Genomic DNA, 17,789 nt, shown 5'->3' with positions numbered 1-17,789 from the left:
GATTCTCTAGCATTTAGATGGAGCTAAATGAAGAGGGGTGAGAAGAGGCTTGTGTGAAAGCATAAACACTGGCACTGACCTGTTGGACTGAATAACCAGTTTCTGTGCTCTAAATATTTTGTCATTTCAACTGTTAGTCATGCTGAATCTATTGCTTGATGACCTTACCATATGTAGTTATTTAATTTAAATTTGTTGCATATTTCATATTGTATACTTCCGCACAATAAACCCATGTTTATGGAGAATGCAAAATCTGTGGTCGTCCCATGGTTTAAGTTCAGCCAAAGCATTGATATTTCATGAAAACAGAATGTAAGATGAACTAGTGTATTGAAGGTCATATTTAAAATGTAAGATAATAAATTAGATAAAACAAAGTCAGACTGAGACATTCAAACATGTTTGTTCTTATGTTTCCAGAATTTCCCAGGCTACATCATTTAATTCCAGATGGTGAAGTTACTACTATCAAGATTAATCGCTCTGATGCACATGAAAGGCTTGGCATCACTATTGTGGGAGGATTTGAAACGCCTATGGAGAATATTGTCATACAAGACATTTATCAAGATGGTGCTATTGCTAAAGATGGCAGGCTTCTACCAGGAGACATGATTCTGGAGGTACTGCACATTTATTTCTAAGAATGAATTATATCCTTCTTCCTTTAGGTTCCTTAAAGTACGGTACACAGCAGAGAGTTAGGCAAATTGTCTGTCCCTCCCCTCATTCCCAATAATATATAACTGGCTGACTTGGGGAGAGTGTGATAGACTGTAACTGACTTTCTGTTTGAAATTGCTTCATTTCTCCTTTTCATCTGCTGATTACCCAGTTGAAACCAGGAATTTATTAAAGCAATATGCTGTGGATGCTGGAAAAACAAAGGGCGGAGTCCTGTGGAGGCGATGGGGTCTCGTCCACCAGTTAAAGAGCCGGCAAGACCCCCACGTTGCCTCTTTTCGAGAAGGCCCTCCGCATCTTGTGCCACCCAGGCACTTAACAGGCCAGTGGCAAGCCTCCCACTGGATCAAGGATCCTGGGAGCGGATGTCCCACCTACCAATAGCTGCCAGCCAATCAGAGGCCAGCAGCTCCAGCTGTACTCTGTACTCAGCAGCAGTTCCAAGGAGGTGGTGGACAAAAAATATTATGAACCGACAAGAAGATGTTTTCGGTTTAACATTTAATGATGCAGGAATTCAATCAATTTACTGAGAACCCCATCAAATAAGAAGGCTTAACTAATTAGTTATTAGTAGCTCAGTGCTAAATACTGATGTAATATTATATTAATAATAGATGTGCCATATTTCCTGTTATGTTTTATGTTTCCTATGTCATTTACTTCTTGCAAGTATATTCCAGACTTATCACCCCACCAGCCTCCGCATTCAAAGGATCATCCTCCGCCATTTCCGCCAACTCCAGCATGATGCCACCACCAAACACATCTTCCCTTCACCCCCCCTGACGGCATTCCGTAGGGATCGTTCCCTCCGGGACACCCTGGTCCACTCCTCCATCACCCCCTACTCCTCAACCCCCACCTATGGCACCTCCCCATGCCCACGCAGAAGATGCAACACCTGCCCCTTCACTTCCTCTCTCCTCACCGTCCAAGGGCCCAAACACTCCTTTCAAGTGAAGCAGCATTTCACTTGCATTTCCCCTAACTTAGTCTACTGCATTCGTTGCTCCCAATGCGGTCTCCTCTACATTGGAGAGACCAAACGCAAACTGGGCTACCATTTTGCGGAACACCTGCGGTCTGTCCGCAAGAAAGACCCAAACCTCCCTGTCGCTTGCCATTTTAACACTCCACCCTGTTCTCTTGCCCACATGTCTGTCCTTGGCTTGCTGCATTGTTCCAGTGAAGCCCAACGCAAACTGGAGGAACAGCACTTCATCTTCCGACTAGGCACTTTACAGCCTTCCGGGCTGAATATTGAATTCAACAACTTTAGATCTTAAACTCCCCCTCCCCCCATCCCCACCCCGTTTCTACCCCCCCCCCCCCACCCCCCCCGCTTTTTTTTTCAATAATTTATATAGATTCTTCTTTCCCTACCTATTTCCATTATTTTTAAATCTAAAACTAAAACCTCGTTAGTCTTTCCACCCCACCCCCACTAGAGCTGTACTTTGAATATCCTGTCTTCCATTCTTAATTAGCACTTTTCTTAGACAAATATCACCACCTTCAACACCTCTTTGACCCTTTTGTCTGTGACATCTTTTGATTATCTGCTCATCTCCACAATCACCACACCCTCAATGTCTCTCTCCACCCCCCCCCCCACCCCCCCCCCCCACCCCCCACCCACCTTAAACCGGTTTATATTTCTCCCTTCTTCTAACTACGCTTCAGTTCTGCCAAAGGGCCATGAAGGCTCGAAACGTTAACTGATTTCTTCTCCACCGATGCTGCCAGACCTGCTGAGTTTTTCCAGGTAATTCTGTTTTTGCTTTGGATTTCCAGCATCCGCAGTAGCTTTTAGCTTTTTGTTTTTAACATTTTTGGCTGGTTGGTTCATAAGAAATTTTGTGGAAGCAATCTCATTTTCTGTGGTAACCTCCAGCACTGCATGAAGTTGACCCTGCCATCAGAGACTTGGGCTAGATGCCTGGAATTTGCCCAGAAATTGATTTCCAGGATACTTACGCCTGTTCATCACAGGTATAGGACTAGTGTTGGAAGTGATTCACGGGCATGCCTTATTCTTATGCAAAATATAGTTAAAAACAAACTTGCAGAACAAGTCCCCCCTCCCCAACTCTGCACCCACCCCCACCCACACCACCACCCCACCGCTATCCCACCTTCACCCCAACCCACACACCACCTCACCCCCACGCCACACTCACTCCCAACCCCACCCCTGCACCACTTCTGTGCCTCGCCAGTTCCCCTCATGACTCTCTTCATGATGGCTGCATCCGGTAGCTGAGACAGGAAGTCCCTAAAGCTCCAGCATGAAAAGGTAATGCCACAGTGTAAATTGCGGTCAGTGGCATGCGCCTTAGCTTCACTGCTGACCAGGAGATCCTCCTCAATACAGTTCATGTATTTTGTGCGTATGTATATGTAAAAGTCTTGCATAAAGAATGTATTTCCTGCAAATGTCACACACACTTCTTGGAACACTTTTTTCATCACATTTTGTCATCATCACAAAGAACAAAGAAAAGTACAGCACAGGAACAGGCCCTTCAGCCCTCCAAGCCTGCGCCGAACATATTGCCTGTCAAACTAAAACATTTTGCACTTCCGGGGTCCGTATCCCTCTATTCCCATCCTATTCATGTATTTGTCAAGCTGCCTCTTAAACACCACTATCGTACCTGCTTCCACCACCTCCTCTGGCAGCGAATTCCAGACACTCACCACCCTCTGCGTAAAAAACTTGCCCCGCACATCTCTAAAGTTTTCTCCTCTCACCTTAAATTATGTCCCCTAGTAATTGACTCTTCCACTCTGGGAAAAAGCTTCTGACTATCTACTCTGTCCATGCCACTCATAATTTTGTAAACTTCTATCAAGTCGCCCCTCAATCTCCATCGCTCTAGTGAGAACAATCCAAGTTTCTCCAACCTCTCCTCATAGCTAATAACCTCCAGACCAGGCAGCATCCTGGTAAACCTCCTCTGCACCCTCTCCAACGCCTCCATATCCTTCTGGTAATGTGGCGACCAGAATTGCATGCAATATTCCAAGTGTGGCCTAACCCCTCATGTGTTCCAGCTTACTACAGATAATATGTATATTTCCTCAGATTTCAATGTCTTAATTCATTTTTGCATTTATGTGTTTTTTTGGTCCAGGCAAATGGTACTGACATAAACAGTGTACCTCATAACTATGCGGTAGCAGTATTGAAACAGCCCTGTCAGATCCTCCTGCTGAGTGTGCTTCGAGAACAGCTCTATAAGTGCAGAAGAAACATTGAAAGTAACTGCTCCAGAGATGACAGCTTCCATGTTATTCTCCACAAGAGTGTTGATCAGCCTCTGGGAATAAAGTTGGTCTGTAGGCCTGATGAAGCTGGGGTTTTTATCTATAATTTACTTGAAGGAGGCGTGGCAGCCCAGGATGGCCAGTTGCAAGTGAATGACAGAGTACTGGCCATTAATGGACATGATCTTCGGCGTGCAGCTCCTGAAATTGCCGCACATTTTATACAGGTTAGTTTAATTAACATAAAATTATTGCTAGCTGATGTGGTTTATTGGCCTTTACCGCAAAGCTGTGAATATCATCCAGGATGGTACAAGGCGAAATAGATGGACCTTGGTCTTTTTTATGTAGCGATTCCTAAGTTCCTATGAGAAAGAATAATTAGTAGCTCACACAAGAGTTTACTTTTTAGCTGCTAATTTGACTTTTTTTAAGTCCTAAAGTTAGTCTAATAAGAGTTCTGTATTAAATAAGATGTGTTGGATGGATTTCCTGACATAGGAATAACAAGGTATCTTTGTTCATTATTAGCACTCTTCCTCTGAATCAAGTGGTCATGGCTTCAATTTCAAAGACAAGTACTGAGTCAGTGCTGCACTGTCTTTCGGGTGAAACATTAAATTGATGCTGACCTCATGGATGAGTGTAAAGGATCCCACGGCAGTTTTTGAAGAAGAGCACGAGTTCTCCTGGATGTCTTAGACTGCTGTTATCCGTCAATTAACATCATTTAAAACAAAGAGATTATTTGTTCATTTATCTCATTGCTGTTGTTGGACCTTGCAATGTGTAAATTGATGACTTTTCCCCTTAGGTTGTACTTTAAAAGCACTTTTAAAAATTGCTTTAAGGTATTTACTTTAAAAGCGCTTCATTGGCTGTCAAGTGTTTTGGGATGTCCTGATGTAATGAAAGTTGCTATATAAGCCCAGGTTCTCCCTTCATAATTATTGCATGATACAAGGTCCAAGAGTTACTGCATTTGATAAAATGAATAGATAATAAAGCCTGAAAATGCTGGAAACACTCAACAGGTCAGGCAGCATCTGTGGAAAGGGGAAGGTAGGATTATTTATTTATATTGCCGGTCTTTTATTGGAAGTGGGAGATGTTACAGAAAGACAGTTTACAATGAAGAACAGGGCCAGGGCAAAGTGGTTGGGAAGATAATATGAATGGTCTGAGATTAGCGGGAGGGTAAGAAATGATTAAATGAAGGAAGTGCTAATGGTTTAAGACAAAAGGAGGCAATAATGAAAGAAATTAGAGGAATGAAAGAATCCGAGAGTGAGAGGATGTGGAAATAATAATAATGTGGGCTGGGGGTTGGGTGTTGGGGGGACAACTTATGTTTATATGGCACTTTTATCATAATAAAACATTCCTAAGCTGCTTCACAGGAGCCTTATAAAACAAAATTTGGCACTGAGCCACTTTTTAAAAATTTGTTCATGGGATGTGGGCATCTCTGGCTAGGCCAGCATTAATTTCCCATCCCTAATTACCCTTGTTCACAGGGCATTTAAAAGTCAACCACATTGCTGAGGGTCTGGAGTCACATGTAGGCCAGACTAGGTAAGGGCAGCAGATCTACTTCCCTAAAGAACATTAGTGAATTGGATGGGTTTTTACAACAATCAGCAATGGTTTCATGGTCATCATCAGACTCTTAATTCCAGATTGTTATTGAATCACCATCTGCCATGGTGGGATTCAAACCCAGGTCCCCAGATCATCACCCTGGGTTGCTGGAATACTAGTCTAGTGATAATACCACTGTGCCATTGCCTCCCCAGTGATATAGCTGATGACCAAAAGCTTGCTCAAAGAGGTAGTTTTTAAGGAGTGTCTTAAAAGAAGAAAGTGAGGTTGGGGGGCAGAGAGGTGTAGCAAGTGCATTTCAGAGCTTAGGACATAGACAACTGAATGCATGGCCGCCAATAGTAGAGTGATTAAAATCAGGGATGCTCAATAGGCAAGAATTAGACGAGCATAGATATCTCGGAGGATTGTGTGGCTGGAGGAGATTACAGAGATTGGGAGGGACAAGGCCTTGAGGGATTTGAAAACAAGAATGAGAACTTTAAAATCAAAGTGTTACTTCACTGGTTGCCAATGTAGGTCAGCAAGCAAAGAGGTGATAGATGAACAGGACTTGGTGTGAGTTAAGATACTGGCAGCAGAGTTTTGGATGACCTCAAATTTACAGAGGGAAGAAATAGGAGGGGGCCAAGGATCAATTCTTGGGAGACACCAGAGGTAATGGTGTGGGAGCAGGAAGAGAAGCCATTGCAAGTGATTCTTTGGCTACAATTAGACAGGTCAGAATGGAATCACTTGAGAGCAGTCCCACCCAGCTGGATGACAGTGGAGAGGCACTGCAGGAGGTCAGTGTGAACCATGTCAAAGGATGCAGAGAGGTCGAGATGGATGAGGGCAGTTGGTTAACCTTTGTCACAGTCACATGGGATGTCATTTGTGACTTTGACAAGAGCTGTTTTGATACTGTGGTAGGGATGGAGGGAATCAACCAATGAGTTCCAGGAAAATTGGGCACGGATTTGACGGGCGATAACACATTCAAGCATTTTGGATAAAAGGTTGGAGATGGAACTGTAGTTTGCAAGGACAGTGCAGGTGACAAATGAAAAGAGAGAGGCACAACACCTGAAGTGAGAGAGAACCATTCGTAATGTCTGCTAACATAGGAGGATGGAAGTTGAGTGATCAGCAGTTTCATGGGAATAGGATCAAGGGAGCAGGAGGTGATTCTCATGGACCAGATGAGCTTAGAGAGGATGTTTGGCCAGGTGAGCTAGTGGAAGGGAGGGACACAATAGAGGCAGTCAATTTTAGTGACAAGAAGATCCATACGCTCCTCATATTTATTGTTGAAGGTGAAGGCAGAGGAGACGGGAAGAGTGTTTAAGAAGATGGTTTGCAGTAGAGGAAAGAACCAGTGAGCTATCTTTGCATTCCAGGATAATCCTGGATATTCCCAGAATAGTGAGCAGTTAGTAAACAAGAACAGGATCCAACGTGGTCCAGCCAGATCTGGCAGTGGATGAATAGAACAGTTGCCCACTATATCGGTTCAAGTCCCTCATACCTCGGAGTTGAGGGAGTGGAGATGAGGGCTGTGGCGGGGAAACAGCCAGGCTGAAAGAGAGTAATGGTTATGTTGGAGACAAGGATATCAAAGCTGGAGGGACAGGTGCGGTTAAGCAAATCAGTAGGTGCAGAAATGTTGTGGCCAACAAAAAGCAGGAGTTCATCTTGGAAGGTGAAGCTTGGAAAATCTGACAAAAAGGAGAAGGCTCCAGCAATGTGGGAGTCTGTTGGAAAATAAAAGCAGATGACACCAGAGGTACAAACTCTCCGTGCTGATCACATACAATAGGGGATCCTTAAGCAGCAACCCACAACCTCTCCCATTGCTGGAAATGCTAGTGCATCCCTCCTACTGCAGCAGCAAGAGAAAATGGGAGTGGTGGTTAAGACCTGAATTGGTTTCAATCAGTTTTAAGATCACAAGGCTGCTAAGTACCCTGTAGAAACTTGAGGTGCTGTTCATTGAGCTTTCATTGAGTTTCATCGGAACAGTGTAGATGGCCAAGGACAGGGAGGCGAGAGTCTGGGTGGGGTAAAAGGTTAGGGTCACACTTGCAGGCAGAATGGGCATAATCAGCAAAGTGATCAGCCGATCTGTGTTTGAGCTCCCTGATATAGAGGGTAATACATAATGAGCAGGAAATACAGTCCTAGGTTGTAAATGGCTGTCTCACCCGGCAGGAATGTTTGGGGCTCTGAATGGCAATGATAAGGTAGGGGTGAAAGGACGGGTGTTGCATCCCCTGCACTTACATGAGAAGGTGCCAGGGGAACAAACATAGTTGAGGGCCCTGTTGGAGGGGAATCCTCATCTGAGAAAAAAATAACATTTCAGAAGTCAGGGTGAAAAGTAATAGCAAAGCAAATGTGATGTGAAACTGGAAAAAGGAAATGGAATCCTTACAGGGAGTGGAGTGAGGAGAAGAGTATAATCAGTGTTGCTGTGGAAGTCAGTGGGCCTGGAGTAAATAGCAGTGCATATTCTATTCCTAAAGATGGAGATGGAAAAGTTGAGTTGGGCCACATGAAGGTAAGAGAGGGACAAAAGCTAGAAGCAAAATTAACTAAATTCTCCAGCTGAAGGTGAAAACAAGAAGCAGGACCATCCAATGAATTAGAAAGTTTAAAATCAGTAATATGAGCCTATAACAGCTCTGGCTAAAGCAAGTAATGAGTGCAGAGTTGGAGTAAAAACAGGTTTAATCATTCATCCACCAAGTGCTGATGAGTGGTCAGCAGTCTACACTACTTAGCCATCTCCTGAACATCAGTCTCCTTGTACACTTGAACATTAACATTGCACATACTGGACACATTTGTTTTCTATTGAGACTGAGCAATTATCCTTGATATTGACTAGGTAACATAGATTTCAGTGAGGAACTTAGGAGAGGGGGCAGATGGATCTACAGCTGTTCGACCACAAATTACATAGTTTTGATACTCATACGTCCATCAATATGAGAGACACGAACAAGAGTAGCACCTGTTCAGACCTTGAAATCAGAGCTAAACCTTCAATACTGAAAGTAATTACAAGCATACAGTCCTAAACATCGATCAAAACACCAGAAAATACTAGCTTGTCACACATACAAATACAAATCTGCAGGAAAGACTGTCATTATTGGTGATGGATAATATTGGAATAGCTACTTGTTAGCTGTAGTGTAAGTATTCAGGAAAAATTGTACATCAGTCTTGGATATAGTTTTGTATTTGTTCAATGGCCTGGATGGTGGATTATAAAGTGGCTCCTTCAAGAACCTCTTAGTTTTGATATTAAACAGATTCAAAGGATTCAGAGTTATTTGAATGATTGGAACTTATTTTATAACACATACACACTAAGTCCCCATATTAATTCTACACAATTCCAATGTATTTTGCTGCTTGCAGTTTTGTTTACTTAAAAGACTAAATTAAGCTGCAGTCTAAAAAAAAGCTGAAATTGTAAAAGTAGCTGTAAACTTTTACCCACCTCTACTCAAGTAACTGAAATACATGGGAAATCACAGCCCTGATATTGTATATACGCCTTATGGCTCTCAAGCCCAGCCATCAATTCAATTTTATTGTACTCTAGTTACATTGCTCAGCAGTAATTCATTTATCTGAACCATAAGGATCTATTTAAAAGGTAAGAATGAATTAATAGCTGCTTCACAAATCAGGTTTTAGTGGACAATTGATGTATTGAAACAGACCAATTCATTTTTAAATTTAACAACTGAAATTTTCAAAGCATAATTTATGATGTGCAATATTTTTAAAACAGCAAATTTAATGAATTATTTCAGAAATATCTCATCTACTGCATTGATTCTGCAAAACAGGTACAAAAGGTAGTTTCACTGAATTTTTATTACAATGTGTAGAAGTTTTCATACTTTCAGTTTTTGGATACTTTTTTTGTTTTCTGTGTGATCCTAGCTGTCTTGCCCCAGCTAGTGATTATTTTTTAGCATTCATTTTCTAACTCTTATTTTGAAATCAACGTATCCATTTCAGGACAGTTTGATCATTTCAGATTTTATCAATTAAAAATCACAGGACTTGAGCTAACTTGAAAATGTGGGAAAACATTAAGCACACCTGTTGTAGGAATAACTTTAGAATCATACCATTACAATAAAATAATTATTGACATTGCAAACGGGCTAATGTATTTCGATTTTTATACATGTAAGCAAAGACCTGGGAATCCCATTTTACACCAATGGTTTGGTGTGTTGTGTTTGTTTATCTGAGGTTGCTATGCAGAAATTCTAGTTTGGAATGTGTTTGCTAGTTTTCCTTTTTGACTTGCATTTATATATCATAATTTAGGTAAGCGAGGATCGTGTACATTTTGTTATATCAAGAAAGACCAGAGAACATACCCCTGATATCTTGCAAGAGAGTGCCTGGAACAGCAGTAGCCCAGTCAGCCCTGATGAAAGAAACTTGCACAACAAGGTAAGGGCAGGGATATCCTATAGTCCTTCTTGATACTGTTGGAAGGATTGAATTGACTTGATATTGTTCAGTATAATGGCAATTGAAATATATCTTCTATCACCAAATAAAATATATTATGTATTATATATATAGCAGGAAGCATTAACAATGTTTTTAATTGTCTTAGAAACTGGAACTAAAGCCTTCAGGCAAAAAGGAATAGAATCTCTCCTTCACTGTTGAGGCTGATAAAGCATTATTCGGCAGATTGCACATTGCTATTTTGAACAGGATTGTGCACTTGTAACAGAGCCTGCCCTTCCATTTAAATTAGCGGATAGAAAATCAGGGAGGCTCTGTTACAGACGAGTCATCTTCTCTATACAACTTCCTCCCAATGCGCTGCCCGGATATGCATTATACCCAGATCATAAAGCCAAATATTTATCCCTGATGCTGTTGGGGAAATTTTGTACCATTCATTTTCTATTATACTGCATCTGCTAATGTGTTGTAAAAACAAAAGAATAGGAGATGGTGTAGACCATATGGCACCTTGAGCTTGCTCCACCATTCAATACAATCAAGGCTGATCTTCTACCTGAGCTTCATTTTCCTGCCCTGTCCCCATAAGTTGATACAAAACATATAGGGCAAAATATTACGCTCGGCGTGCGGGTGCACGACCGACATAAAATGACATGCGATGACGTCGGACAAGCATCCCAACATCATCGCGCAGTCTCGCAATATTTCGCCCAGTGGGCGCGCGCCAGAGTCAGCTGCGCACACGCCTATAACTAAAAGGCCTATTAAGGCCATTAAGAAGGTAATGAAATCCAAATTTACGCTGCCCGTCCAACCTAACAGTTGGTGGGTAGACAAAAAGGCCAAGCAGCCTTCACATTTTTTAGGAAACCTCATCCACAGGCGGGATGAGTTTTCCTAAAGCAAATAAACATCAAATAAAAATTTTATTTCTGAATTAAAAACATGCCCCAGCTCATGTGACAGAGTCACACGAGGGGACATGTTTTATGACAATTTTATTTCCTTTATTTTTTTTTGCCTCAGGGACATTGAAGCGTTCTTTCGTGTGCATGGCCCACTCACCCTCCTCACCTCGCCCGCACAGGTAGCACTGAGCACTGCTGCTCGCGTTCCACGTTGGGCCTTAATTGGCCTGCCCGTGTAAAATCGTGGTGCGTAGCCGATCGCAGGCAGCGGTCGGCTTCCCGACCGCCCCTGCCGAGCACCCCTACCAAGGGCAAAATCCTGCCCATAAAACTTGGAAGTATTATGAACTGTGCGCAGGATAGTGTAGAACTTCAAAAGGGCATGGACAAATTGGTGGAATGGATGGACAAGTGGCAGGTGATGCTCAGTGTAGAGAAATGTGAAGTGATTCATTTTGGTAGGCAAAACATGGAGAGACAATATAAAATAAAGGGTACAACTCTAAAGGAGGTGCAGGAGCAGAGGGACCTGTATATGTGCATAAGTCATTGCAGGCCCTAGGATGGGTTGAGAGCGTGGTTAATAAAGCATACAGTATCCTGTGCTTTATTAATAGGGGCGTAGAGTACAAGAACAAGATATGGGACACTAGTTCAGCCTCAGCTGGAATATTGCATCCAGATTCGGGTGCCACACTTTAAGAAGGATATGAAAGCATTTGGAGAGAGCGCAGAAAAGATTAATGAGAATGGTTCCAGGGATGAGGAACTTCAGTTATGAAGATAGATTGGAAAATTTGAGACTGTTTTCCTTGGAGAAAAGAAGGCTGAGAGAAGATTTGATAAATGCATTCAAAATCATGAGGGGTCTGGGCAAATAGATAGGGAGAGACTGTTCCCACGAATGAAAGGATTGAGAATGAGGGGGTGTAGATTTAAAATAATTGGCAAAAGAAGCAAAAACAACAAAAGGAAAAACTTTTGACGCAGCAAGTGGTTAAGTCTGGAATGCTCTACCTGAGAGTGTGGTGGAAGCAGGTTCAATTGGGGCATTCAAAAAGGAATTAGACTGTTATCTGAAAAGGGAGAATACCTAGGGTTATGGGGAGAAGGTGGGGGAATGGCACTAGGTGAATTGCTCATTTGGAGAGCTGGTGCAGACATGACGGGCTGAATGGCCTCCTTCTGCGCCATAACATTTCAGTGATTCTGTGATATCCATGAATGTACAGGAGATCAAAATCTATCCACTCCAGCCTTGAATAATGATGGACCATCCCAAGCCTCTGGGCTAGACAATTTCAATAGGTTCACAACCCCATGAGTGAAAAAATTTGTCCTCATTTTAATCCCAAATGATTGACCCCTTTATCCTGAGACAGTGCCCCCATGATCTAAATTTCCCAGCCAGAGGAAACAACCTCTTAGTGTCTATCCTGTCAAGCCCCTGCAGAATCTTATGTGGTGAGTCCCAGCACACACTATGAGCTGCATTTTACATGCCCCTGTCGGGCGTGTATTCGGCAGGGGACACATAAAATAGGACGAGTGCCCACCCCACCACTTCACACTCACCCCCAAGCTCACACCCATTTTATGAGGGGTGGGTGGGGGCCGAAATGGAAATTGAAAAAAACAGTCCCAGATTTGTACCAAGTGCAGTTGCAGGCAGGAAAAAGACGTTTTACCCACGGGCCGCAATGGTGGGTTTTCACACCATATCATTCCAATCTCACCTCATTAACATGCATTCCAGAAAATACGCCATTTTTCTGGCGGGCAGCCTCCCATTCGCCCACCACACCATCGCCTCGCCACCTCCTCACATAAGGTGCCATATTTAAAGTCCAGCCGTGCACACAACTCTCAACTCAGGACTGCTGCACAGAAGACATGGCCCCGAAAGGCAATAAGATTGCAGTCCCCCAATTCAGTGGCGTGTCCCTGAAATGCCTTTTGGACACCATACAGGCCTGCCATGATATCCTCAACCACCACTCTGGCCACAGGAGGGGGAGCAACATCATCAATCCGGATTGGGAGGTGATGGCAACAGTAGTCAATGCCAATGCTGCCGACAAGAGGTCAGCCATCCAATGTAGGAAGAGGATGAATGATCTCATCCGTTCCGCCAGGGTAAGTTAACCACCTCATCACTCTCACACACCCATCACACATCCTCTGGGATCTCGCACCTCAAGGGACAACACCACTAACTCTCACACACACCCTCACATCTCCATCAGACTCATACCCTCTCGCGCTCACGCCCTCATTGCTGTCCATGGCTCCGCTGACCACACAAACATTCCACGCAGTGCCATGTGTCCTGCTCACACCCTCTCCATCTGTTTTCATGCAGGAGAAGCTGGCTCACAACAGCAGGAAGAGGTCCCAGACCAGGGGTGGAGTGGCTCCTCACTCACTTTGAGGAGCGTGCCATCGCACTGACTGGTGAAGACGTGGACCATGCCTACAGTGACAGTAAAGTTGGCTGCGAGCACCCGTGTGAGAATCCTGCACCACTTCATCCCTCTCTCAACACAACTGTGAGTGCTCCATCTCCTGCTTTTGACTCTGCTGCCATGCACTAATTATCTCTACTTTGGTTCACAGGGAGCTCTGCCAAGCGACCAACACCCTCAACCAGCCAGTCCCTCAGCTCCATCCACATCCTCACCTCCAGCCAAGATGACACCTGCTTCATTGAAGAGCTGGAAATAAGCAGCCTGGAAAACCCGTCACAGCGCTTACCCACACCCTCCACCAGCACAGAGACACATACCTCAGTGGGACCTGGATCTACAGCAGGCTCGGGTTCACAATTTAGTGTTCACTGTATGGACACGTGTCCGTGGCAGGAGGATGCAAGCAAGCTCCCTGACACTCGGAGGACTGCAGGAAAGAAGCATCTGTGAGGTCCGAGTCAGATGACAAGCCTCTGAATTTGGCCTTCCAACTCAGAAGGCAGGGAAACATCACGCACAGTTATTGGAAGCCCTCAGCGGAATGGCACATGAGTTGGTGGAGTATGTCCGCCTCGTCTCTGATGAAGTGTGTCCAAATGTGCGCGTATGGAGGTCTCCATGGGAAGGATGGTGTACACCATGGAGACCCTGGTCCCTCAGAATGCAGAGATGTCCGCAGACCTGAACTCCATTGCGGTAGCCATAGGTGAGTTCCTGCAGTGGCAACACAAGAGAGAAACAGGGTCCCTTAACATCCCCCCAGATGCTCCTGTCCTCAAGGATTCAGGCCCGAGCCCTCAGACACCCAGGGGGAGGAAGAGCGGCAGCTAGACACCCCTGGGTCATCCACCCAGGAATTTCAGAGGCTGTCCTCTCCCTCCGAGTCCCCTTTGCCTGTGACCCCCTCAACCTTGTCCTCTGTTACTACAGAGGGAGCAGCTGGCCCACAGGAGGACAGCCAAAGCAAGCTAGGGCCCCCAAGGCCTCAGCTGTCCAGAAGTCATCAGAGGCAACAGGGCCAACCATTGCACAGACTTTCTCCACCCCTGCTGTGGATGTCAGGGCAGCACCTAGAAGAAGTGGTAGGCCTAGAACGGTTAAGATTTCTAACGCAAGTGGTTGCATGGGTGAACATATTTTGTCACTTTATAATCGGAAAATATATTCACTTTTACTGAATAATGTGTAGTAGTGTTTTTCAGCTACATATGCAGGCTTCACAAGTCCTCCTACTACATCCCCCCTTCCCTCCCACTAGCATTTCAGTTGCAGGCAGCCGGCAACGAGTGATTCTGGAGGGAGAAATGTGTATGTGGCAGAACCTTTCAGAGCCTCGTGCAAGCTCTCTCCCACACACGTGAATCCTTCCCATATCACACTCATTTCAATGTCCTGAGCATTTTCAATGCTGCCTGCTGGGGTTCTCTTTCAGTTGTCCATCTGAACTGACCTGCATCTCCGCCCACCCACTGACCACATTCCCATGCTGCACCTGTGCCCGCCCAACACGAGGCTCTTCTTACTTTCGAATTTGCAAGACGGTTGTAGTGAAGTATGTCTTCAGCTACCCGATCCTTTCCCCTCCTCCAGTCACCCATGTCCTTTCCCCCATTGCTATTTACTCCCCTGGCATCACCTTCTACCTCCCCACCATCACCTACCAGCCAGCACCCTTTTCTTTCCAGATGTCCAGGTGAACATGCACATTCCCTATCTTTCCAAGAATTCCACCCCCCACCGTCCACATTGACCTCCCGGACCTCTTCCTTCCCACCCCCAGAGTCCGTGTCTGTCTCCGAGTCCCTACCAAACACCCTCGCCATCCCTTCCAATGCTACCGTCACACCCTCACCCTCCCACCCTACCTGCTCCCTCTGCCCTCTCTTGTTCTCACCATTCCCTCCTACTATGCCCACCCTCATTTCACTCTCCAGGAGGCAGTCATTGACTCCACAGACCCCTCCCTTGCATGTTCACCTGGACATTCCCTCCCCCTTACTCCTTCCTCCCCCTTTACTTCTCACTCCCCATTTCCTCCTTCCCACCCCTCCGAACTCCTTTCTCCCCCTGGACTCCTTTCCCCCTCTGAACTCCTTCCCCCTTCCAAACTCCTTCCTTCCCCCTCCAAACTCCTTCCTCCCCCCTCCAAACTCCTTGCTCCCCCCAGACTCCTTCCTCTCCCTGGACTTCTTCCCCCATCCGAATTCCTTGCCCCCTCCGAATTATTTCCTTCCCCCAAACTCCTTCCCCCCTCCGAACTCTTTCCCTCACAGCTTCCTTCCCCCTTACACCTGCCTCCTCAGTTGTCACATTCCCCCACCGTTACACCCTCCTCCCCCAGTGTTCCCTCCCCCCAACCTCATTCCCCCGACACCATCGCTCCCCCCCACCCAACCTCACCCCGGTACATCTTCCTTTCCCAGTCAAACCTAAACCTACCTCTCCCACCCCCCGGTACAGCTTCCTGTCCCACTCACAGCTGGGCCTTCCTCTCCACCCTCTGGAAAATCATCTATAGCAACCCATGGCCAAGGCACTGATGTCCCCAAGCAGATCCTCAATGGTGACCTTCCACTTTCCGTGAGCTGCTTCGCAGCAGAGCCATGTCCATATAAATCCATCCAGCATGCAATGCACGTGTTCCTCCAGGATTCAGTAGCTGTAGGACTCCAGCACCTTCTGTTCCTCGGGTGTCCACGATGTGAGCAAGGCCCTGACAGTAAGTTCCAACTTCTGCATGTCAGACTTGTCAAGCTGTTTTCTGGGCCGGTGTGTTTTCCCACTAACGTGCGCAGTAAATTTGACGTGGGGGATGATTCTGGTGAGCAGGGCTTATAATGATATGCAGAGGTATTAAAATGATGTTCCCAACGTGTGGCGGCAGGAAAGGCGGCCCACCATTGACGGGCGGAGCGGACGATCGCAAACTGATTTCACGACAGAGTGAAACCAATTTTTGGCCTTCCCGCCATATTGTCCGCTCATGCCCACCATGACACCCAAAGCCAACGGAGGAGAAAATTCTGCCCTCTGCCTGTGTCTGTGGCAGAATTGAAAAAAATCAATTCCAGCAGTTTCAATCGTTGTTTGTTGACATAGTTTGTTGACTCTTATTAGAGCATTATTAATGCTTGCCTGCTTTCCACAGCCTATCATTATCACAGTTGGGAGTTTTAAATTAACAGTTTGATTGACAGCTCAAAGAGGCTATTAAATCAATAGCTGTCTTTGATGTAGGGTTTATAAATACAACTGCTTCTTTTGTTAAGGGATTAAGTACTTGAGGGGATTTAAATGTATTCAGTGGGCTTTCATGAATGGGACCATTTTTTATATATAACGAGGGCTGCAATAGATATTTAGAGCTTTATTTTATTTCATCCCAATATGGCTCCAAAGGTCTGCCTATGGTGGATATAGGGTGAGTCAGAATGGAGGGTATAATGGCAAAGGGTGGTGGGTGGGGTTCATGGGTTTGCATGAGTTGGCACTATGTTGGCATAGGGGCAATGAGGGGCCATGGGAGGTGGAGGTCATGTGTTGGCATGAACTGGCATGGTTGGAGTACAGGGAGTCAGTAGTGGGGTGTGGGTGTGTGAGGGGTGAAGGCTAGAGGACCTAAAACATAAGCAAACATCTTGGACAAAGTCACAGAGAACGAGGATGGGCCTTTTAAACAGTCTGCCCAATTGGCACTCAGCAGCCTGGAAATTTCCCAATTCACACAACCCGACAGGCAGGAACAAAAATCCAGGCCATTAAGCTAGGGATTTTGCAAAAATTACACTTCATGCAAAATAGGATAATCCTCGACACAAGGGGACCTGTGAATGAAAAATGGAGGAAAAAGACCACAAAATTTAATCAAAACATATATTTAAGGGAATTGCTTTATTCTATAATTGCTGTGCCCTAACTTCTCACCAAATGCAGTGCAAGTAATTTGTAAACAAAAATTCAGGACATTGGGCAACAAAATGATCATTACGCGCGGGTCTTCTGTAATGAAGTGCTTGTTAGCCTAAATTTCTACAAATATTTACCTAATTGTGAACAAGAAGGTCAGTTAATGCTGATGTCTATCATTGAAAATTACTAACAGAGGTTAGAGTTGCCGGAAGAGTGGCTTAGACAGTGATGTAAAAATGTCAGTGGAGAGTCGCTGAGTTTACTCAGATGTATTTCAAGATAAACAATGTCTGCTCTGGGCCTGGATTTTATCAGTGATTATTCAGCTTTCAAGTACATGTTTATAAGATGATTCTTTCACATTTGCATTCAGTCCGATTCTCAAGATAAAATAGTTTGTGCTCAGTAATATCTGTATTGAAGCGGTAAGTCCTGGAAAGTTTTC

The 17,789-nt window shown here is 44.8% G+C and overlaps 1 protein-coding gene across 2 annotated transcripts in view; it reads left to right on the top strand.

Moving 5' to 3' along the window:
- The window catches only part of lnx1 (ligand of numb-protein X 1), a 268,850-nt gene that overhangs the window by 195,157 nt on the left and 55,904 nt on the right, over positions 1-17,789 (top strand). For both annotated transcript variants that reach the window (XM_078547852.1, XM_078547860.1), the window contains exons 5-7: positions 424-626; positions 3,828-4,187; positions 9,901-10,029. In XM_078547852.1, coding sequence (XP_078403978.1) covers positions 424-626; positions 3,828-4,187; positions 9,901-10,029 — 692 coding nt within the window. The remainder of the gene's footprint in view (positions 1-423; positions 627-3,827; positions 4,188-9,900; positions 10,030-17,789) is intronic.

This window comes from Cetorhinus maximus, chromosome 1 (assembly GCF_964194155.1).
Source record: "Cetorhinus maximus chromosome 1, sCetMax3.hap1.1, whole genome shotgun sequence".
NCBI lineage: Eukaryota > Metazoa > Chordata > Chondrichthyes > Lamniformes > Cetorhinidae > Cetorhinus > Cetorhinus maximus.
The sequence above is the reverse complement of the archived record's forward strand: the minus strand, read 5'-3'. Positions and strand labels throughout refer to the sequence as shown.